Source organism: Protomyctophum parallelum, assembly GCF_964188405.1.
Source record: "Protomyctophum parallelum genome assembly, chromosome: 11".
NCBI lineage: Eukaryota > Metazoa > Chordata > Actinopteri > Myctophiformes > Myctophidae > Protomyctophum > Protomyctophum parallelum.
In genome coordinates this window covers 5,197,297-5,223,353 of record NC_139707.1, presented here as the reverse complement: position 1 = coordinate 5,223,353, position 26,057 = coordinate 5,197,297, and the positions used below count along the sequence as shown (strand labels likewise).

General features: G+C 42.7%; 1 protein-coding gene across 1 annotated transcript in view; it reads right to left on the bottom strand.

Annotated features, from left to right (window-relative positions):
- tns1b (tensin 1b) overlaps positions 1-26,057 on the bottom strand; it is a 322,987-nt gene that overhangs the window by 183,609 nt on the left and 113,321 nt on the right. The window contains 1 exon segment of the mRNA XM_083777327.1: positions 23,471-23,508. Coding sequence (XP_083633453.1) covers positions 23,471-23,508 — 38 coding nt within the window.

Here is a 26,057-nt window from a genome sequence, read left to right as displayed (position 1 = left end):
TTTGGAATGTGAAAAGTGCACGAAACGGAACTGTCCGTGACGTGTTTTTGTTATCTATAGGCTGCTTTTGATTATTAATACCTCACCAACACACAGACTCAAATATAATCACTGGGAATGTATTTTTTTTAGAGTGAAATGAAAGCTATTCGGGTGGAGTTGGCAGGAGAGATAATGTGTGGAGAAGGTAAACAGAATAGAGCAGGGGTTCCCAGACTTGGTCAGCCCGAGATCCAAGGATGACACTTGATGCCTCCCTCCCTGGGACCCAAACTTACAAAAATACATGAATGAATTATAAGTCCTGTTTAAAACAAATCACACCTGTGTGAAATGAGGGGCGCTCTTGTTATCGTACATCAATTTAATGTAAAAAAACCCAAAAAACATTCAAAATATTTATATTATATCAATTATATTTATTGTTTCCCTTCAATGTCAATGGCATTTAATTTTTTTATGTTTAATTTACGTCATATTTAGCGGAATTATCAGCTCTTATCATCATACATCATGCATCATCTCATACTGGCCATTGGCCAATCAGAATGCCTGTTGCCTGTGATTGGTTAGCTGATTTGCTCGTTTACAAATGACTTTTCCCTTCATGTCAATGGCGTTTAATGTTTTGATGTTTAATTTACGTCATATTTAGCGGTGGGGGGGACAAAAGCTGTTTATAGAAGGGGCTAGCGCCCCTTAAAAATAGTGAACATAGCTCATCTACAAGCTCACAACTATATCACACGTTTTTTTTTTGTCTGAAAATAATGTAAAACAAATTAGAAAATGTGCGAATTGTTCTGGTTAAAGTTAACTCATCCGACACCAGGGGGCAGTAGCGATAGTTAGTTAGGCGACTGCCACCGTTCAGTCCCATTCTATTTTGGATTGTAGAAGAAGACCACCCCACCCCCCCACCCAAACAAACAAAGGACTGTTATTGAGGCTTGTGATGAACAAATTGAGGGTACAGCATCTTCTGATCCCCCTGCGTGGAAATAATGGCCACGCCGTTTGATGTTGCTCTGCAGCAATTACACGGGATGTGTTTTTCTCTTCCCTTTTGGAGCAACACCTTGTCTGCAAAGCGCCATTCACCAGATGGCGTCTAAAGCGATATTTAATTCTCTATTAATGACAGGGGCCAGGAAGGAAGGGAGGGGATGCTAGAAAGGCAACATGTAACAAAACAAACTGCTGCAGTTGTTTACATCAGAGAAGGTCTACCTTTAATGTTGCGACTGGGCTGAGGCATGGGAACTTCCCCTTGGTCCTGGTGCATAATAATGTGTGTGTGTGTGTGTGTGTGTGTGTGTGTGTGTGTGTGTGTGTGTGTGTGTGTGTGTGTGTGTGTGTGTGTGTGTGTGTGTGCAGTATGTATAGATGTATGTATGCATGTATGTATGCATGCATGCATGCATGTATGTATGTATGTATGTACTGTATGTATGTATGTATGTATTTGGTTAAAATGGGTAGGGTTTTAAAAAAGGCAAAAGCTTGCTCTGGTGCACTGGGCTAAAAGTGGGTCCTTAAAAACTGCTTCAACTTCTAAAATGTATGTATGTATGTATGTGTGTATGTATTTTAAAAGGGGGGGCTTTTTTGTAAAAATCCCTGCCCGCAATACCTTCATATATTTAAAAATAAGTCCAAAATAGGGTTACCAGTGAAGGGCAAACTGCCTATTCACTGGGGACTATGCAAGGCAGAGGCGTCCACCCCCCTGAGTCCAAGTTAAGCTAGACCGCATACTGTATGTATGTATGCATGTACATACAGTATGGAGATGGGTAGGTGCATGTGTACTGTAGGTAGAGAGGTTAGTAGAGACAGTAGATTCACTGGTAGGTGCAGTAGGTGCATGTACAGTGTGTACAGTAGCAGATCAGTGGGTAGGTACGTAGGTATAAGGCAAGTGGTAAAATATCTAGGCATGTTCTCGGCTAATATGTTCAAAGTCTGGCCTGTTTCCTGCGTCCTGGCTTTTATTACCTTCACGATTCCTGTGGCTGCTGCCTGTAATCATCACTGACAGTGCCAGGGTGTGTGTGTGTGTGTGTGTGTGTGTTTGGGGGGGGGGGGGGGGGGGGTGTAGTGGATGGTGAGGGTTGAGGGGTGGGTGGTGTGTGTGTGTGTGTGTGTGCGTGAGGGGGGTCGTTCATAAGTAATGCTACGGTAGCTCAGTTTGCTAATAATGCATACCATGTAGTACTCACCGGGAGTACTATACCGGTGTTGGAGGGGGTTTGAGAGGGGGGGGTTATGGAATTTTGGCTCTGGGAACTGATTCCACTCCCCACCTCACATTATCACTTCCAGTGCGGCTTGAAAACACGCAGTATTATATATAGTCCATAATTATATGATGCTATATGGAGTCATGTACAGTACAGTGATTGTTTCATAATATTTGTTTGTTCTCGGCTGTTAATGTAAGAACCATAAGCCACTTGACGTTGCTTGCTGCCCACCTTCCTAACTCGACTGACTAATCACTGTCGAAGCAGAAAGATACATTTGAAAAAGTTGTTGCTACTTGTCGCAAATGTTTTTATACTATAAGTGAATGCAAAATATACTTTCAAAAGTATAAGCTAACCTCTCCTATATGGATGTATAACTATCTCTGACAGAAAATGCACAATCTTTTTAGGTTCACAAGATAGTATTACTCAAAGTGTTGATGTACTAACACAGCTCTGTTTACACCTTTATTTATATTCAATATTTATCTGTACATTGTTTTAGCTTGATTGCTTTTGCAATGTAAACATATATTTGCTCATGTCAATAAAGCTACCTTTGATTTGAATATAGGAGGGAAGGCGACAGCAAGATAGACACGAGAGGGAGAGAGAGAGAGAGAGAGAGAGAGAGAGAGAAGACAGACATTGTTGTTTGGGTGAGGTCCTGTCTCATGAGTCTGACTCAGGCTTTCCCAACACGCAGTAGAATGGAGCATAGGACCAGCCGTTATTCCCCTGTGCCCGGAGAAATGTCACCGACGCCCATGAGGAGGGAATCTGTGCCGGAATTCAACAGTTTTGGCATCAAAATGTACTCATAGTATACCAAAGTATTCACGATGCAGAATGTCCCATTTCAACTTCACGTTGTCTTCAATGTATAAACAAGGGGCTGAAGTGGTTACTGTAGGACATGTTTTGTAATAATAATAATCAAAATCGACAAAGTAACTAGGGACTGCAGTGGAGTAGAAGTACAAGAAATTAGGATAGGAAACACTCCAGGAAAGGGAGGGGGGGGGGGCAGTTGGGGCAAAGCTGAATAACACAAACAAAGCACCATCTGGTAGAGTTACACAAGTAGTAAGACTGCAGTCACACTGGACAGCTCCATCATGTCATGGCTGTGAACAGGTGTGCAGGACAGGTTACGTACTGTATGAATGCGCAGCAGGGCCATAGAGTATTAAAAGGATAGAGACTGAACTGGCGCGAAGCTCCGCCCCCTCCGCTATGCATGTCAGTGGAAGTTGCTCAGTGGCGTTTTGAAGCAGCCGGAGGGACCGTCTCTTTCCGCCTTTTTGGGGCGCATTTCCGCATTGATCCACCAAATTTTGGTGGTCCAATGCGGAAATGCAACCGAGCGCTCAATGTTAAAGCCCAGCTGCTGCACGGGGTTTCCTCGTCATGAATCCACGGGTCCGCCTGCAGTCCTTCCTCTTACCACTAGGGCCCAGCGCTTCAACATTGGAGTGCCTAGCTGGCCCCTTGAGCAGGGAGGGGCATGATTGCAAACATGCTCAGCGACCCCTCCGTTGATAAATACTCACATTCTGAGAGTATAAAGGCAGTTGAGTGGCATAATACTATTAGGTATGTGTCATAGCTTTGGTGTAGTATTTGTTCATTTCCTTTGTTGCACAAATACCTGCCCCTCATCTTGCATACTCCGTTCCTTTTCCTCACAGCTTGGCCCGCTGTTGACATTCCTTCCTGTTGACATTCCTTCCAGTGACTCTCCATTACTGCATCGTGTCAAACGTTGGGCGTTTCTGTTTGTTTTCTCCGCTGTACTGTATCCATGCAGTGCACGTGGTGCTGTCTGTCACACCGTTACTAAATACATGGTCATGCGCCGCCACGGTTAAATTGGTGTATCAGCCGCTACAACTGACGCGTATTTCCATTGAGATTTTCAGTTGAAAACAACGTCATTACTGGCGTCTCTACAAAGCTCTCTGTTGAGACCTTCTTTAGTTGAGGTTCAGGAGCCCACGTGCTTGTGTGCTTGTGCGCACGCCCATGTGTGTGTGTGTGTGTGTGTGTGTGTGTGTGTGTGTGTGTGTGTGTGTGTGTTTGAGAGCCACATGTTCACACTCCGGGAGTACACGTCTCGTGGTGTGCCTGCGTGACATGTGCATTGATTATTTATCTCTCTCGGCTTTCAGACAGCAGATCAACACTTTGGGTAATCTGCTATGACTAATAAACAGAGTTCAAGCGCAGAGCACAGATCTACTTCAGTGTTTCCCTGGACTACTGGACAACACAACAACACAAACTGGACCGCAGTCCTACAGCAGTCTGGTGGGTCACTGCGTGTCGTGAGAAGGGCACAAAATGTTGTAATGCAACAAATCCCAACTTAAAGTATATTACGTTAGTTCCATGCATTGATCCAAGCCGGAAGGAACACTTTTGATTGATCATTTAAATCCTCTCAAAATGCACGTAGCCTATACGGCCAACCCATCTAACCACCTAACTTGTTATGTCCACAAACGCTTTTCTTTTTTAGAAGACTTTAAGAAAGTTTATTACATGGCTTGGTTGAATGCTTGATTCTGATTGGTCAATCGCTGAATTCAGCGGTGAGTTATTTCTTGATAATGACCGCTCTGCTCTATAACAGACCTCTGCCTAATCAAACCCTCTGAGCACAAGCTGCGCAGCTGCACCACCCTTGATTTACTGCTGTTTCCAACATGACAGCCATGTAAACACACACACAGTCACACACACACACACACACACACACACACACACACTAGTGACACACAATGTCATTTACAGCTAAACATTGCTCTCAAGAATGTTTTTGAAAACATTTGAGCGAGAAATAGACAAAGCAGGACCTTCAGGGAGTTTATAACCACCACGGCTTTGCCTCGGTGGTTAAACTCCCTGTCAGTGAATTATCTCCCGACAATGACCACCTAGCCAGATATTATCCCCTACATAAAATAACAATGACCACCTAGCCAGATATTATCCCCTACATAAAATAACAATGACCACCTAGCCAGATATTATCCCCTACATAAAATGACAATGACCACCTAGCCAGATATTATCCCCTACATAAAATAACAATGACCACCTAGCCAGATATTATCCCCTACATAAAATGACAATGACCACCTAGCCAGATATTATCCCCTACATAAAATGACAATGACCACCTAGCCAGATATTATCCCCTACATAAAATGACAATGACCACCTAGCCAGATATTATCCCCTACATAAAATAACAATGACCACCTAGCCAGATATTATCCCCTACATAAAATAGGGCATTCATTCATCATCACGGTTTAAATTTAAAAAAAAAGATGATGTGCTACCAACAGCTGACTAAAGTCCAGTGGTGGAAGAAGTACACATTTATTTACAGTTTGTAAAAGTAACAATATCACAGTGTACAAATACTACAAAAAGTCCTGCTTTCAAAATCGTACTTATGTCAGTGTACAAAATGATTACCATCAGAATATACTTGAAAGTAACTAAAGTAAAAGTATTAATTTCAGATTCATAATATACGTCATGTTATTGATCACTAGACCTGTACAGTACGTGCCCGTCAGCTACCGACCTACTTGGGAACGATGCAACTTGGGAACCTAATAATACCCCTTGTCAACTTGTCATAGAACCCGTTCTAACTATCTGTCTGTGTCCCCTTTGTGCCCATACTGTATACTGTATATGGAGATCTCTGTAGTATCAATACCTGTTGTCGTAGCAACCATTTTTAACTGTCTGTCTGTGTCCCACATGGATGGAGATCTCTGTATTTGTTTGTCTGCCTGTTGTCTGAAGAGTGCAATCAACTGGCTGAGGCAGAGGCTGGACATTGCACAGGTGAGAGGAATTGACCTCATTAGGCCCACTGGCAGAGCCAGAGGCTGGAAATTGCACAGGTGAGGGGATTTAGGCTGATTAGGCCCATTGGCCCATTGGGGGGGTGTGGAACGCGTGTGTCGAATGTGAAGTCGGTGGGGCCAAACGTGCATTACAACCGTACACGCACACACGCACGCACGCAGAGACGTGGCACATTTATAGTAGGATTGCGACGCATTGTGAGCTTGCTATTTTTGAGTGGTGCAACCACTCCAAGGAACAGTGTCCGTGTGTTGTTCACCTATCTATGTGACGTTAACCCATTCTGAACGGGCACCCATTTTTGTGTCGGCATCACGTTATGCTTTAGCTATTGAAAAATAGCAGATCTACAAGCTCATATCGCGCCACCGAGTGGCGCGATACGAGCTTGTAGGTCTGCTATTTTTGTAAAAATCGAAGAACGACCTGACATTTTTAGAATCTGATCTCGGGTCAGAATGGGTTCATCAGACCAGTGTGTGTCCAGTGGAAAACCTCGTATGAATCTGATCTCAGGTCAGAATGGGTTAATGAGCACCAGTATATGACTATGAGTACCAGTAGGGGCGCTGTTGTGCCAGAAACAGAGAGAGGGATAGTACTGCACTGTTGGCTACTAATGAGAGAGAGAGAGTGGGGGAATTAAAAAACTTCAGTGCACTGTGCAATGCAAGGAATAAATGCATTCGCCATGTATCTGAAGGAAGTCTGATCCAATCATTTTTAGATTTCTCCAGTTTAATCCTGAGTTTAAGTTTTTGTTGTGTTCAAGATCTGATTTTAGGCATCTTTAAGCCTCCAGGAAAATCTGTGTTGAGGTTCTTAATCCACTGTTTCATTAAAACGTCTTTGTCCTACTGTCCAGTTGGGATTGTGTTGAAGTCCAGCGCATTTTAGAGCTTCAATGCCGTGAGCCATGAAATGTTGCACAAACCTTGTGGTTGTCTTTTTTCCATTGTTAATATTGTATCTGTGTTGTCCCAGCCTTGTACCTATTGTTTTACCCGTTTCTCCGACATATTGTAAACCACATTTTTCACATGTGATTAAGTAAATGCAGTCGATGATTAATTATGAATCATCTAAATCTGTAAACAAAGTAACGTGCAACTTGCCTCTGAGATGCAGCTGTTTCAGTCCGTCGTCAGTGACAGTGACGTCTCTGACAGTGAATATTTAGAGACCTCTGTCACCCCCGGAGATGGTCTGGATTATCACAGGCCATTACCCAGACAAGGCCATCGTCCCTAATTCGATAAGGACCCCGCAGAACAGAAGCCTTACTGTATGATGTATCCTGTGCTGATAATGATTATGATGATGATGATGATGATGAGGCTGTTGACCATTGAGTTTGGGAAATTGAGTACCGGTAAGCACGTCAGCATGGGGACCAGGGCACAGTGCGTAGTGTGCGACCTACCCTGTGACTGCTAATTCAATTGTCTTCAGTTCACAGCCAGTGGCCAGTTATTTTCTTCTTTTTTCCCCCTCAATCAACGGCTCTCAGCGCCAGGTGTGGGGACAGCAAGTGGTCAAAACGGACCCTTATGGGTCTGTAACTTACAAATGGAACCAAAATTGGACCCTCACACACAGGTCTGTAACTCTTAGATGAATATTAATATAGGAGTTTACAGTGTAGATTGGGGTCCCAGTATTCTCATTCTCAACCTGTTTTATTTCAACCAGTCTGGTAGGAGACAAAAAAATCACCCCCGTGTGAAGTGAGGGCCGCTAATATATTAAAGTCTAACTCATGTTGGTTAGGTGATGTAACTCAGTATCTGAGAACTACAGTGCAGTGTTGATTTTGACAGCATATTTTGATTTAGTTTTAGTCATAGTCTTTTGAGTAAAATGAAATGTTTTAGTCTCAGTCTAGTTTTAGTTGACTAAAATACCATATGTTTTTAGTCGACTAACTCTACAGTTGATTTAGTCGACAGAAATGGATTTTGGCAGGCCGAGATGGTGTTGAATTATCTCATTTATACTCAGCTGTGTGCCGAAAGTAGGCAGATCTACAAGCTCACACCTTGTCACTCTGCAACACGTGAGCTTGTATTGCCTATTTTTGGAGAGTGACACCTGCACAAAACCAAACATAAAATGACTTGCCTTTTGCTTCAGTAATGCCTCCCTAACATGTCAGTCTAGTTTTTATCTGTTGATGAAATTGTCAATATATTTAGTATTAGTTTTTATTTAACTTTCGTCAGTGAAAGAAGGTAGTCGACGACCATTTCTCATCATGGTTTTAGACGACGAAATCAACACTGCTTCCCATTCTGCACACATGGTGTTTTCTCCACAGCAGTTAGCCTCTCCTCTACACCCCCCCCCCCCCCCCCCCCCACCCCCAACACGTTTCTCCCCATTCGCCTCGCTCTCAGCGGGGTCACCGTCACACGGAAAAAAAGGAAGGAAGTAGTTAATGTTGTTACTGGGATTCAATTCCATGCCGACCTCTTTGAGAACTTCATAGGATGAGGTTATGCAATGGCTCATACTGTACTGTACACTGGGAGGGCTATAAAAAGAACCGCGGTCATGCACTGTGGTATCTCATGCTATCTCTAGTCATTCCCCTGCGATGCTGCTCAAGAAAATCACGGCTCTGAGTCACGACAAGATAATGTTGTCTAGACCAGTCGTCCCCAACCGTTTGTTTCAGATCAAAACCCAAAAGAGACACACCTGACCTGTCGCATGTAGGTGTGCAAAAGCATTGCTTTTTTATAAAACCCAAAAGACATATAATGTCGGGATATAATTCGGGAGATAATTCACCGACAGGGAGTTTAACCACCTCGGCGACAATGACCACCTAGCCAGATATTATCCCTTACATAACTCTTGAGAGCGTGAAACCAAATGGACCCTCCCTTACACTCTCAAGAGGTCTACACAATAATTAGAGAATGTAGAATAATTTATATTTTGATCAACATTTGCCTGTTATCTGTCTTATCTATGGTACCACATCAATACAGCATGGAATTGTGGACAAAATCGTATTCAACGATAACAAAATATTCAAAGATTTGGGTCTGGGAGGCTAAATCTCATCAAATGGTAGCCTGACCTAAGCAGAGACATTTCTGGTCTAGAGGGGCGGGTCGCGCCTCAGAAATGCGCGCACCCTGATTGGATCTCATCGATCTGTCCGTCACCCCCGGCCCCTCCTCTCCCCCCTAGTGCAGCGCTACGTCACATCATTTAGAGCGACGCCCACCCGGAAGGGTTGACTCCCACTTTTAGGTTCAGCCCACGGCTTTTTCCAGGCTTTCATCTTTCGCGCAGACGAAATGAAAGCCTGGGTATCGAGGCTAATCAAATGGTGGTCTGTGGCTCAAATGCCCAATGAATAATGGGCCTTGATATGAAAAGGGTTGAAAACCCCTGTTCTAGACCACTGTTTCTCAACGTTGGGTCCGTGGACCACAGACGTCCAAATGGACCCGTACGGGTCTGTATAACTCTGAGAGTGTACAAATGCAACCTCATGAACCATTACGGGTCTGTATAACTCTGAGAGTGTACTAATGCAACCTCATGAACCATTACGGGTCTGTATAACTCTGAGAGTGTACTAATGCAACCTCATGGACCATTACGGGTCTGTATAACTCTGAGAGTGTACAAATGCAACCTCATGGACCATTACGGGTCTGTATAACTCTGAGAGTGTACAAATGCAACCTCATGGACCCGTACGGGTCTGTATAACTCTGAGAGTGTACTAATGAAACCTCATGGACCCGTACGGGTCTGTATAACTCTGAGAGTGTACTAATGCAACCTCATGGACCCGTACGGGTCTGTATAACTCTGAGAGTGTACTAATGCAACCTCATGGACCCGTACGGGTCTGTATAACTCTGAGAGTGTACTAATGCAACCTCATGGACCATTACGGGTCTGTATAACTCTGAGAGTGTACACATGCAACCTCATGGACCATTACGGGTCTGTATAACTCTGAGAGTGTACTAATGCAACCTAATGAACCATTACGGGTCTGTATAACTCTGAGAGTGTACAAATGCAACCTCATGGACCCGTATGGGTTCTATAGCTCAACCTCATGGACCCGTATGGGTTCTATAGCTCAAGAAAAGCCTAGATTTATAGAATTTAAAAAAAAGGTATACGATCAAAGAATGCATGGCATCAGATATCATGGTGGAAAAAACGAACAAACCAAAAACTATGATTATTTGCAATTCTATTACATTTTAGGTAGCGTTACTTTTAGTTAACAAAATATAGTCTACATATTCCCTTTTAGTACCTAATAACAACCCCGGTGGGACTGCATGGGACACTGTGCCCCTTCCTTGGCGTGTGTTAATACAGTCTCACAATCATTTTCAAAAATAGAATGATATTTTTTTTAAATGTTTGGAAGATTTTGAATTATTTTTCACACAAATCTACACAGCCATATATATATACACACACACACACACACACACACACACACACACACACACACACACACACACACACACACACACACACACACACACACACACACACACACACACACACACACACACACACACACACACACACACACACACACACACACACACACACACATTTGGAGGGTCCTTGACTCGAAAACGTTGGAGAGCTACTATAGGAGTAATTGAACACTCAGGGATTTTTCAGTGAAGGAGTCAGAACAGCCTCTGGCGCCCGTCCTTCAGAGCTCTTCCGTCTGCCACTGTAAGCAGAAAACTGACATCTTATGTCCGCTCCGTCTCTCTTGCCAGAATGAAGGCCTGACTCGGGCCAACTCCAGAAGATGGGGGGAAAAAAAGCTTTGCTGGTACTTCCCAGCGACAGCACAGCTTTCCAATTACAGAACCCTGTGATAAATCTGCCCCAGTGGCAACGTTTGGTAGCCGAGGTAAGTCGCCAGAACGGTACGCAAGAAGGGAGCCGGCCAAACGACCCTGACAGCTGCTGCTATACCCAGTGGTGGACACTTTTCATTTTTTTTACTTAACCCATTCTGGGCGTTATGTTATACTTTAGCTATTGAAAAATAGCAGATCTACAAGCTCATAGTGCAGTACTTGGTGCCACGCTATGAGCTTGTAGATCTTTTTTTTTTTTTTTAAACACACCTTGCAACGTATTATTAATATCCCACTACACCAGACTTAAATTACATACATATCTTTGGGGATATTTCCAATATAATATGTGCACATGGTTTCCCCCAAAAAATGGTGTGTTTAGATGATTTTCGTTTTCATCATAATTTTATTTTCTTTCTTTCTTTTTTTTTAAACACACCTTGCAACGTATTATTAATATCCCACTACACCAGACTACATCTGGAGGCTACTTTTGCAAGGTGTCATGGTATGGTCTATGTAAAGCCACAGAATGCTGCATCTTGTTTTGGCTGACCTCCTTTTGTCTGAAAGGATAGAGGAAGTAGGCTTTGTGTGTGAAGCGGCTACCAGACCGCTACTGTAACTAGCCATAGCAAATAAATCCCGGCTCTGCTCCCCAGATGAGTAAGCCCAGCCAGAAACTTGACGCACCCTTTTAAAAAAAAAGCACCTCTCGCGTGTGGATACAGGTGTCTGGATGTGTGAACGACATGGAGGCAGTAAATAACAAGGAGTAGATGGTATGCCTTATTTCCCTCACTGGGCCACCGAGTGTTTTTAATCTGCACAGGAGGGGTCTGAAATGTCAGAAACGTGTATAACAGTAGCCATTTGTGAGAGCATATATCTGCACGATGACGGCTTGTTTAAACTTTAGAAGGCATGCAGTTCCATCCCAAAACGTCCTGCCTATAGGGTAATGGTAGGGTCAGGTGAGGTTATGGATTACAAATGGCCTTAAAGGCCATATCCTGAACTGGAGCATGTCAAATCCACCTTGAGATGTTGATTTAGAGATTAAGAGATGCCCCAACCTGCGGCTGTTTGTGTCATGAATGCCGAGCCCGAGTGTGATTATAAGGTGATGATGAAGTGACATGTTTAGTTTTCGAAACAAGGTCAATTTTTGTAAGCAATATTACACTTGAGCGTGTGCGTTACCGTGATTGTTGGCATGACAGTGATGCATTCAGGAACAAGGCAAAGCAGAGTCCTGCAAGCATCACCGAAGTGCCAATAATCACGGTAAAACCACCCTCTTTGATTACAGTTGGCATCAAAATAAAACATATAAAACACATTTCATATTGTGGGGCATTTCACTATGGCATAAACGTGTTCTATAACATATAGAGATTTGGTCTGGTATTGCAGATTTGGTTAAGGGCATGGTTTAATCCTTATTATTATTATTATCATTATTTATTTATTTTTTGTTTCCATTGCACAGTAGTAGGAGTAATGAAATGTTGTGGCATCTTTGGTCTCGGGGAGAGGGGTGGGTGGGATTGTTTGTTTTTGTTTTTGTGTTCCTTGCTTTTGCTGTTATGTGTTGTTTTATATGTGTTCTGTTTTCTTTAAGTCATTCATGTTGTTAACGTGTCTTATTGTGATTTTTGTCTTAAAATAAAAAACATTTGATAACAAAAATAAATAAATATTGGATCGGGAAAAATCGGTATCGGCCGATGCTCAAAATCAAATGATCGGGAATCAGATCGGGAGTAAAAAAACGTAATAACTTATCACTAATTGCCAGAAGCCCAAACAGTACAACAGTACTGTACAGTACTGTTTGTACTGTAACAGTACAAACAGTCGCCCCGGAACAAATGAATGCTGTGAAATAGTTTTCATTCCATCCTCATTGATCCTTATCTCAGTTAGCCGTGTAGTTTTAAAATGTAGACACTTCCCATAGGAATAATTGATATGTCCCATAAGAATACTTCAATGTTTGTGTTGCGTTTCCACCTCCCATGGTAAGGGCATGTCAGCCGTGAGCTGCAGCTCGCTGCATGGTGCGTGAGAGCACTCAGTTATCAACGTGAAGGGAATACATGTTTTCAAGAACAGAGCCAGCGCAACTGCATGTACACACAGTACATTTTGTTGGTGCAACATTTCCCCAAAACAGGAGCTGTAATAACATATTGGAGCTGTAATAATCGTATATCTATTAATGGAATCATGGAATCACTGTATGTCTGACTGTGTGTCTCGGGCACGGTCCAAAGGAACAGCCTCGTGTCTGTCAGCATATGGAATCCAAAAAGGATGATGGGGCTAATCAAAGCTATAACCACATAAGCCCTATTCCACCTTTCTCACAACTAGAAAATAGACAACGTATTGATTGTGAGGTTGTAGATCTGCTCATTAAAAAAAGAATTAAAAGGTTTTTTTTTTCTTTTTCAGAATTTGTGAAACTAGTCCTTACACGTTCTAATATATGAACACCAAATTAGGTACAGTGTGGGTAATGAGATGTAATAGATGACGTTATTGTTTGGGAGGGAATTGTTAACAGGTGAGCTTTGGAAGTGAATATTAACTGGCTGAGACACACGCACACACACACACACACACACGAACGGTGGCCTGTGATGCAGGTGTCGCTAGGGGGCGGGGGTGTGAGGTTTGCACGTTTTCCCATGTAAGTAAAAAAATAAAGTAATTATTAATTAATCATTTTGTTAAATTGAAAAAAGGGCTTTGTGACCTCCGTAATATTATGGTCAATGCCTGTGTGAAAAGTCTGAGCGATTGGTGCAGGCAATGAGGAGCTACAACAGTGTTTCAGACAATCATTCATTCAGACATTCAGACATTGAGTGAATTATAGTTTGATGTTTCCTATAATGACCACCTAAGATTAGCATTATGCATTGTATTTGCGAAGGAATTGGAAATCAAAATGTGACACAACGAATAGAGCACAGCTCTCCTTCTGAATCCAGGCTGTGTCAAGAGAAATGCAAAACATTTTTTTATTATTTTATTTTTCATTTTGCTTTGTTTCAAAAATATGTTTGTTGCAAGAATTTATGGGTCGGGTTGACGGGTGAAATTAAAACAACATACTTCATCACGGCAGAGGGGAGAGTGAAGGAACGGGAGGGGAAACAAGAGAAGGAGTAGAAAAAGGCCGGTGTTCATGTACTTTCTCAGGCCTCGCTGCTCATTAACAGAACAACAACACTGACGTTTCCGTCTACAAACACTGGCTATAGTGGCTATATTAGTGGTGGAAGAAGCACTTAAAAAAAAAAAAAACTTAAAGTAAAACTAGCAAACGCATTATGAGTATTGTATTGTATTACAAATCAAAATCAGCAACTTAACTAGTAACTAAATCTGTCAAATTATTGTGGATACAAAATAAATCTATATTTTGAACTCAATTAAAGTACCTCGACATTGTTGTTACTTTCTCCCTGTGCTTCGACGGTGCTTTCTCAGGCCTGGCTGCTCATTAACAGGAACACACAGTGATTTCCGTCTACACACACTGCTCTAGTACCCAGTGGTGGAAAAAGTGCCCGCATGTTTTACTTAAGTAAAAGTATCAATACTGCAATATAGAAATACTCTGTTGCAAGTAAAAGTCCAGAGTTACTATGAGTAAAAGTACAAAAGTATTCGTATCAAAATGTACTTGTAATGTAATGTAATCTTAAAGTACCAAAAGCAAAAGTACTCATTATGCAGAATGTTCCATTTCACATGTTTTCAAATGATACGAATACTTAGCAGAGCTACAAGCTCACGATTGTAGGCTTGTAGATCGCAGAAGATCGGCTATTTGCAAATGCCCAAAATGTATATAGGGCTGAAATGGTTAATGTATGTTTTGTAATATCAAAATCTACAAAGTAACTAGTAGTAGAATGGAGAATGGAGTGGAGTAGAAGTAAAAGTACTGAAATTGGGAAATACTAAATACATAATACATAAAGTAAAAATACCTCAAACTGTACTTGGAAGTACAGTACTTAAGTAAATGTACTTCCACCACTGCTATTACCACGCCAGTCCATTCCATTCTAACTCACCCCTGACCTGGATCGGGGTGATGCATAAACACTTGACCCATTCTGAACGGGCACCCATTTTGGTGTCAGCATCATGTTATGCTTTAGCTATTGAAAAAATAGCAGATCTACAAGCTCATATCGCGCCACCGAGTGGCGCGATACGAGCTTGTAGGTCTGCTATTTTTGAAAAATTGAAGAGCGACTGACATTTTTAGAATCTGATCTCAGGTCAGAATGGGTTAATCAGACCAGTGTGTGTCCCAGTGGAAACCTCGTATGAATCTGATCTCGGGTCAGAATGGGTTAAACGGGGTCTGTACTTGGTCCTCTCTTTTTTCCCTCTACACTGAATTCCTTGAATAGCACGATGAAGATTCTAGAAGATCACAATTCCAGTGTTCTGGGAAGCAGCGAGTTTCATTGCGATCCCTATAGCCCTACCACATTTTGAGATATGCTGTGTGCAAGTGGAAATAGTGGCCTAATGGTGGCGCTAGAGGTAAGGCCTCTAGCATTCAATCAGTAGGGAACTTAATTTCAGTCCTAGTCGCCATAGTCAATGGGCTAAACCGGCATTTTTTAATCTTTAATGTCCTTTATCGTCATAACAATGTGCTGCATGTATCATTCTGTATATCCATGTTTGTGAAAGTAATGTGAACTACTGACTGACTTACAGTAACTATAAGCAAATATTAGGAAACAATTTGTATCACTGAAGGCTTCAACCCTGCCAAAAGCATTGCCATTGCCTCCCACTATGAGTCTGTTACTTTAGCAATTGGAATTCAAACTGGGCCCAATCCCACAGTCTCTAGAGTCTAGACCAAGCAGCTGGCACACACAGCGTCCAAAGTAACACCGCTGAACGGCCAAAATGATCAGTATGAAGTGATTCCGTCATCGCCGGCTACGAGGAACTTGTAGCTGTGGAATTAGCCGGCCAAGATGTAAAAACAAGTAAAATCCTTATATATCTTTGATAACAACAAATCTTGTTCAAGCTTCAAGGAAGAAAATAGAAGTTAAATAAAAGTTAGAACCTATGTTCTGACATTCCATATGTTGATCCTTCCCCATCCATCCTTCCTCTTCGATGTCTCCCTTTTGACTGATACCAGTCCATTTAAACTCTAGACGGGCCTTCCCCAAAGTTATTTGTGCGGCCGCGCCCGGCAGCCGGTGAAAACTAGAGTTCTCAACAGGCCCGAAAATTAAGGCCCGGCCCTACCTGGGCCCTCATCAAACCCTGTACACTCAAAACACTGCCACCCTTAGATCTCCATATGGAGCTGTTGATCTGACCTCATCAAACCCTGTACACTCAACCCCCTTAGATCTCCATATAGAGCTGACATGTTCTGACATTCCATTATGTTGATCTGACCTCATCAAACCCTGTACACTCAATACACGCTCCATATATGGCCAGTGCATGCAACCTCGCCCTTTCGCTTCTCGCCCCTCAGGCGTCTTACAGGTAACATAATATATCTTATCGCTATATGCCTACGAAGTTGAAGAAGCACTGATGAAAAACATCTAGAATGACTCCTACTGTAGACGAATATGTGCGAGACTAAATCTAGCATCAGCAGACGCGGGGCTCTTGGCCAGCCCGGAGTTTCACCTTACCCCAATGTTTTCACAGCCCTATGTCTGGCAGATTCCCACAAACACGGCCTCTTCCCCTCCAGGAGGGTGATGAATTTGAGAGCAGAAAGTGGAAATGTGAACGCGGACAACATACGAGTATGTAAAGGTCGCCTTGTTTTAGTACCATGCGACTGTTCAATCAATGCAGGTCAATGAACTTTCTGTTTGGAATGGATTCAAAACCTTCTGTGAGCTTGTAGATCGGCTATTGTTTTGCTATATGCACAACACCGTACAACAAAGTATAATATGTGGTTAATCATGTCCATTTAGTCAATAAAATAAAAGCTATTAGAATTCTTTGCGTTGATTTGTTGATAAATAAAAACTATCAAACACCCTGCTTTTCGATTAAGCCATTAACCGACTGATTAGGTAGAATAAATCGGTGGGAGGTTCTAAATGTTTGGTCTTCGATATATTTGCCCAGCCCTATAATGGTCAAATCTGCGTGATACCAATTCTCAAGAACTGAGCTTCAGGATTTGGCAGGATTATTGTTTAAACGCACCATAAAACAAAAAAAAAGTGTTTGCTGTCACCTTTGTCTGGCTCTACCGCTTATTGGGTTAAAAGAAAAAAAGAATGTTGTTGAATATGATGTCACTGCGGTGGCCTGTGACCCTGCCTTGTCATGGTCCTGTCATCGACCAGGGGGGAAATTCTACGACAAGACATCTAGCACCTTCCCAACCATCTGTGAACAAACAGGCAGCCGAGGGGACAGATCTGTACACAGACACATTCTCACACACTCTCTCACTGCGTGACTCATGCATGCATTGTGCACGTCGTGCACACACACACACACACACACACACACACACACACACACAACGGACACGACACGGACACACATTTGAGTGTAACCAAATGGTTACAGTGTGTAACCACAGAGTGTAACCAAATTGACCCGTAAGGGTCCCCACACACACACACACACACACACACACACACACACACACACACACACACACACACACACACACACACACACACACACACACACACGTTGTCGTTACATACATGTTTAACCCTAACCCCGTTACATTTGCACAGTGATTGGTTTTTACAGTGTGTGACCATTTGTTTGCAGAGGCTGGGTTCCACCGCGGCCAAGCCGCTGGTCTTATCTAGATATTAGACAGAGACGTATAGCTGTAGCGAGACGGTGTGGAAAATGTCACAGCGTGACTTATTATCAAGAGTCGGATTCCTAACATTGAACAACGGCGGCAGACGTCTGATTCCCGACATGAACAATTCATGAAAACGCACCGTAGATCTGGTTCTCAAACCTTTTCATGTCAAGGATATACCCACATTTATACGTATTTGGGCACGGCCCCCAATCGGAAAAGATTTTGTGCCGGAGACCTCATAACAAAAGATTGAAGATACATTTTATTATTATAAATTATTAAAACATTTTCATATTTTCTTCAAAGATGTTCTACCAGCGATCTACCAGCTTGTAGATTGTATTTGTATTTGAATGACCAACGTATAAATCATTAATTTACTTTATTTACTGGGGACCCCCGGGAACCCCTTCAAGGATCGCTGGGGGTCCCCGGACCCCACTTTAAGAACCACTGGTATCACCAGCCACACAAGCCTGATTGACAGCAATAGGGATCCAGCTCACCCTTGTCACGTTCATATGTTTTATTTTTTTATTTTTTGTTGAGTGAATTACATCCTGCCAAAAAATATGACACGTACGCGAGAAATGTTTGGGAAAGGAAATGCCTCTCTGATTTTAGAAGGAGAAAAAAAGGGGTGGGGATGGGGAGGGCGGATGGGGGGATAAGATATTTTTTTAACATAAATAACGGGAGAATATATGAGTCGAGTAGTGATTTCATACAGTTTCTCCGTTCCAAGTTTCTGTTCTCGCACCGTCAAACCGACCCTGGATTTCATTGGAGTTCAATTGTCTTGGACAAGCGTGAGAGATGCACGCCTTGGTTCATCACGTCATGTTTTAACCCATTCTGAACGGGCACCCATTTTGGTGTTAGCATCATGTCGTGCTTTAGCTATTGAAAAATAGCAGATCTACAAGCTCATATCGCGCCACCGAGTGGCGCGATACGAGCTTGTAGGTCTGCTATTTTTGAAAAAAATCGAAGAACGACTGACATTTTTAGAATCTGATCTCAGGTCAGAATGGGTTCATCAGACACAGTGTGTGTCCGGCGGAAACCTCGTATGAATCTGATCTCAGGTCAGAATGGGTTAAAGATGTTTTGAGGAAAGATCAGGGGAAGGGATGGGAGGGAGCTACAGTAGGTGACAGAAGTTCTCATACACTTATTTTTTTTCTATTTGATTTATTCTGGTGTTTTATGTCAATCGACGGCACTGACTGACTGTCTGCAATACATTACATATGGTAACATATCGTGACCATATTTATAACTGATCTACAATCACTTTAAACTGACAATGTGTTGAGCTCGAAATCTTGTATATTTGGTATTTTTGCTACATTTGACCAATTTCACCTATTTTCACATGGTGTTTACATCAGGACAATATCTTAGCATTTAGCACTTAGTGGCTGGCTCCTTTCAACACAACACAACATGAATACAAATCCCACTTGTGTGAAGTGATGGGCACCCACTGTGGCAGTCTGACACTGTCCTCATCGTCCTCCACGAATGCAGTTTGATATTTTATAAAACTAGTAATTGTATAAAACAGTGAAAAGGTGTATTTATATTGGCCACGTGATGTCTCAGGCTGTCATATAGTGCCCTTAACAAACATTAGTCCATAGTCCATAGACTTGGCTGGCAAAAAATGTACGCCATAAGAGCTCTAAGCAAACATAGATGGTGGCTTTGTAAACAAACCACTCTGCATATGCGTGCATGTGGTTGTGCATGAGACAGACCCACGTCCCATAGCCTGGAGGGATGCATTGCGACGCATTGTGAACTTGTAGATCGGCTATTTTCAAATGGCCGAAAAATATATAGGGCTGAAGTGGTTTGTGTGTTTTGTAACAATAATCTAAATATGCGTAAGTAACTAGTAACTAAAGTGTTGTAGTGAAGTAAAAGTAAAATATTTGCCTCTGAGATGTAGTAGAAAAAAGAAAAAAAACTCAAAGTTGTACTGAAGTACAGTACTTAAGTAAATGCACTTAGTTGCTTTAGTTTCCACCACTGAGCGTCCACATTATGTGCAAGAGCCTTTTCTGATTATATAATAGGTGACAACAGAAAACATGACAACCACAGAACCAAGAAAGGTCATGTGAATGGAGACCAACAGAGATCAGTGAACTGATTTCACTTGACTCTGAGAGTGTACATACATACAAATCCACCTATGGGTCTATTTGGTTCCATTTGTACACTCTCAGAGTTACAAATCCCTTCCAGTCTGCCCTGCACCCATGGCATTTCCTGAGTTGTGAGTCGATTGGAGGGGAGAGGGCAAAGCTGGCAACTTAGGACCATTTAAATAATGGCTACCAGATGAAGGCTGTGTGTGTGTGTGTGTGTGTGTGTGTGTGTGTGTGTGTGTGTGTGTGTGCGCGTGCGTGCGTGCGTGCATGCGTGCGTGCGTGTGATTGTGCATGTGCATGCGAGGTCATATACATAATATATAGTGCCTGCTTGCCTGCAAATGTGCATGTCTTCAAGGTGGGAAAAATAATACATAACTCCATTCTAACTGACATATACGGGTCCTTTTTGGCTCTGTTTGGTTCCAATTTGTACACTCTCACGACGCTAAAGGATTAGAACAAATCGCACGCCCATCCTCTCTTAAGCCATTCTGAACGGGCACCCATTTTGGTGTTAGCATCATGTTATGCTTTAGCTATTGAAAAATAGCAGATCTACAAGCTCATATCGCGCCACCGAGTGGCGCGATACGAGCTTGTAGGTCTGCTATTTTCGAAAAAAAATCGAAGAACGACTGACATTTTTAGAATCTGATCTCAGGTCAGAATGGGTTCATCAGACCCAGTGTTTGTCCGGCGGAAACCTCGTATGAATCTGATCTCAGGTCAGAATGGGTTAAGTTCCAAAACGAGATTGTGGTCAAGTGGGTGACCCTTAGCAGAGGACTTTTTATTTTTAGGCAGAGCGCTGATCTCTGAGACGTAAGAGTTCGTCCAATCTAAACACATTCTAGGACACTGTGCACTTTGTTTAGAGATTCTTCTTTTTATTTCTGTATGCGGAACCCACCCACCCCAACACACGCACACACATGTCATCACAAGGTCTATTTCTCAAAATCTATACTATTTTTTTTTTTTTTTTAAGATATTTTTTTTGCGGCTTACGCCTTTTATTGATTTTTTAAGGGACAGACAGTAGGCTGACAGGAAACGGGAGAGAGATGGGGGGATGACATGCGGTAAAGGCCGTGTCGGGTCCGGGAGTCGAACCCGCGGCACACCGCGACTGGATCACCAGTCCGGTGCCCAGACCGTTACGCTACGGCCTGGGCCAAAATCTATACTATTCTTGTATGGACATGTGGCCCTCACAAGTATAATCACGTGCGGGCGTGCGCGCGCACACACACACACACACACACACACCCTCACACACACACACACACACACACACACACACACACACACACACACACACACACACACACACACACACACACACACACACACACACACAGTACAGTACAGTACAGAGGCCCAGCTCACTCCATCTAAACATAATATTTCCTCTTGATAAGCTCCCATGAATTTTAAAGGGAGAGTTTATCATTTCCTCTCTCACTGTTTGCCAACCCTGTCTCCTTGGGGATATGTCCTAACAGTCTGCATGATAGCGTTTGACTTTTTTTGCAGCAATTTCTACATTCCTTCATTTCCACAGGGTGGAGCGAGTTAAAACAAGGGCATAACACAAGAATCCGAAAGAACCGTCAACTATTAAACAAAATGCTGCTGCCAATTTCTCATTAACACTGCTATGAGAATTGAGAACATCCTCTTTCAAAACCCATGAACTGAAACAGATGATTCACATTTAGAGCACCTCATCTATGCATTAATATAACTAGTCCTTACCCGTTCAAATATGAACACCAAATTATTTAGTGTAGATGTAATAGGTCCTATTATTGATTGATATGTATTTTGAGGTGTAATCAGTCTGCTGTCAAAGGCACTTGCCCGTGGGGTGCAGGTGCACACAGTACGTTGATTAGACATACCAACAGTCCTACAGTCATTAGTCCGACAACGCGTCTGTAATCCACGTAACTCGACAACCGTTCGACCCAACAACTTCAAATTTGACACACCACCACAGGGAGTTCAGTCGGTCGGATACGCGGTTGTCCAGAACCTGCCACAAAAGGCCCTGGGCAGTGGACCTAACTGTGCCTAAGTCCCCTCACCTGTAGATTCCATGACGACACATTGAGATAAGGCAATGCACTTCATATTTGGCATGGGTCTCCAACTTCCATCGTTACCGACTCTACAGCAGTCTATCTACTGTATGTATACATTGAGTGAGTGAGTCTGTCACCAGCGTCTCTCGAGAAGGGAACGATCGTCACTCACCATGATGTTATCAATATGACGTCCTCATAAACTAGGCTAGACTAGCCTGGACTCCACATTTGGGCATGCATCACACAGAACTCCATAAAAAAGGGGGTCACAGACAGACGGGTACAATGGCATGGGTACTTGCAACTTGCAAGTAGCACGGCACCGGTCTAGTAAATGTCAGGTATAGTTGTCAACGACAGCATTTAAGAAATATACCCTGTTGCATAGGACGTCTACTGGTTGACATGCAGTATTTCCTTAGCCTCGCATAGGCCGCCTTCATCTTCCTTTGCAATGCATATTTCCCCATGCAGTTTAAGTCTGGCCCCTCTCAATTGTGGGAGGACTTCACAGCTGAAGTGGTGACGAGCCAACCAGATTCGTCTGGAACCAGGCTATAACCAACCAGGGCCCAGTATGCAAATATGGGGCGGGACATTGCAGAAACAAATCTAATATTGAGAGGGACGAGACTAATGAATGCAGTGATATTAGTATCGCTAGTATCGTTTAATGGAACAGTACGGAGACCACCTAGCTCCAGCTACTGCTAGATGTACACTACAGTATCAACATAGCGCTACAGTCGGCGGGACACCTTGTGGACACCTTGTACTGTACGTCCAAAACCATTACTTTTCAGGAATGGTGTTGTCAATGGATCCAATGTGTTATTATTTAGTCACAAATTCATCTTAACACCTTCCAATTGGTTCAATTTGTATAAAATAGGCAGAGACGCTTATAACCAATTCAACACATTTCTAAAAAATAGCAAAAATAGCCGATCTACAAGCTCCCACCGCAACTTATTATGAGCTTTTAGATCAGCTAGTTTCGCTACTTGCGCACAACACTGCCGTATGAGGGCATTCATTTAAAAAAGGGCGATCAAACGTGAAATAAGGAGATATAAGAGTTCCACCCGACTGAAACCCTATGTTTTATTCATCAGACTGCAGACTTTATCCTGCAGGTGTAGCCATCAGAAGCCATTAGGATCCCATTCATGCATGGTCCAGAAACCATGATGACTAAGCAGATTTTCAAATACCATTTCAGCCAATTGGGTCTGTCATGAAATCCTAATCTATGTCAGCTTTTAGACAACAGTTTCATGAGTGTGTGAATTTAGTTTTATATTAATGCACTCGATCTTACCTTGACTTCACATTTCTTGTGGCAGACGACTCGACACACTAGAGGTAGGGAGAGAGACAAAAGAGAGAGGAAACATGTGAGTTCACGACTAAAAAAGATATTGACATTTTAATAATATTAAATTGAAACACCTCCATGCATAATGAAGCGTGTCATTGAGCAGTTGATGAGTGGTTTTATGAAAATGCATGCGCTCCATTCAAATTCCACAGCGTGTTTGTTCCGTGGTCAAAGTCAAATATCATCTGCTCCGTGCACTGCAGGCTGCCCAGAGGTAAGCTTGGTGCTCCTGGGATAGTGGAGGAAAGTAACTACATACATTTACTCAAGTAGTGTTTCTTTTATTTTTCTCTTTTTTATTGTCTCCACCAGGCCGAAGGCATGGGGGGAGAGTATGTTTTGCACTCCGTCCGTCCGTCCGTGTGTGTGTCCGTCCGTCCGTGTGTCCGTGAGCAGCTAATCTCGGCCACCGTTAAGATGCCAAATTTTGCACACAACGATGAACCTCTGCCCCAAACTTTCCAGAACGGCCTGTTATAGCGCCACCAGGAGGCCGCTTTGTGCAAAACAAGTTTTTGCACAGTACACCTACAGATTTTGTCCAAACATCGCGCAAATTGGTACACAGTCTCTCTAGAGCCATTCAACGAAACGGGTCTTTCAGATTTCTCAGACTCCATCCTGATTGGTTAAGATTGGCTTCCAAAGTTCACAGGAGTGCTCAGTTTCAAACAAAATGCTGAAAATCATGAACACATCGCGTGATTTCCGTGAAATTGTGCACGCACATTCCCACTAGGCCGAGGAAGAAATGCCACATGGACAATTTCAACTCAGCCTCAAGGTGGCGCTATAACTGGCCGAAAAGTGTTTTTACCTCTAATTTACTTTTGTTGCCCTTTTATCCAACCACCAGATGAAGGCAAGCTGCAATGTCCTACATTCCTATCCTGGTGGAGACCTGTGCCCAGAAGGGCACTTTTTCTAGTTTATATATGTTTTTACTTCTACTTCACCACATAGTAGGACTTTTAACTACAATAATGTGACAGCTTTAGTTACTGATTTATTATAAATCCTAAACATGCACTAAGACGAAGCACCTAAGCCTTAGATTTAGATCAGCTATATTGATACTTTTACCTATATCGTTTGATGCATATGCTTTTCTACTTTTACTCAAGTCAAATTGTGAATGCTCTTACTTGTAACTGAGCATTCTCATATTGTGGTTTAACTTAAGTAAAAACATGCTTCTAGCCCAGGTTTATTGCTGCTGGGGTTATTGGCTCTGTATCAAAGGTCTGATTCATCATTCTGCTGCAGTGTGCACAGATCCATATGATCTGCCCTACGGCTGATCCAAATGGCTTCTTCAGTAGAATGCTATGTCACGTAACCACTTAGAACCTGTGTGTTGTTGAACACAACCCTCGGGACTCTATACTAGTGTCTGTTCCATTTTCACCCTTCGTTAAATATCTATGCTGGGAATAGTCGATCTATAAGCTCACAACGTGCCGCGTTGCAACGTGCCGTAAGCTTGTTGATCTGCTGACGTTTTCCCCAGAATACGGATGCGGCGATTTAAGTGGTTAAAGGATCCCTTTTAAGCCATTTTCAACCCATCTTCATAGAGTCCTGACGTCACTCGCTCATGCCCTGGTTCACAGAAGTAATTTCTCTATGGAGAATTACATAAGGGTCATCTTAAAATCGTCTCACAGGAGGAGTGAAACGGCCGGGATGACATTATGAGTTCTTATTATGAGGCAATCTAAAATCCCCCTATGTGGATTATAATGCAAATAAAAAGTACCGGTACATGAACCTGTAAGTTTGCACCCTCTACTGATATTGATGTCAGACTTCGGTGCTCTATAATTGGTCCTCTCCTCAATAATGCTCATTATAAGATGCCAGCCTGTCACAGAAGAAGGCCGTGGACCGTTCAGAAACTGGCCTGCCTTCCAGTGACATCATTGCTAGGCAGGTTTGATCATTTCAAGGATGATTTCAAAAATGTTTTCTGTTTTTTTTCTTGAGTTATCAATGCAAGAACAATGGCTTCTATTTCAGCATGCTAACTTTCCAGGAATAGAAAGGCTGGCCTGGGCCGCGGCTGAGCGGTCCAGGCACATAGGTCGGTAATCCAGCCTGACGGCGTGCCGCGGGTCCGAGCCCGTCGGCCTTTGCTGCATGTCTTCCCCCCATCTCTCTCCCCCCTTCCTGTCACATTCCTGTACCGTATCAAATAATGGCAAAAAAGCTATACAAATTAGTAGGGAATTGCGTAATTATGTGAAGATGAGGCTGAAAATTGGTGAAGTGCTCGTTTAATCCATTTTGGGCGGGAACCCCTTTTGGTGTTAGAATTATGTTATGCTTTAGCTATTGAAAGATAGCAGATCTACAAGCTCATAGCGCGCCACCGAGTGGCGCGCTACGAGCTTGTAGGTCTGCTATTTTTTTTTAATCGAAGAACGACTGACATAGAAATATAGCTTTTTCAGAAAACTGTCGGGATGTAGAAGACGTAGAAGAATGTAGAAGAATCTGATCTCAGGTCAAAACGGGTTAAGGAATG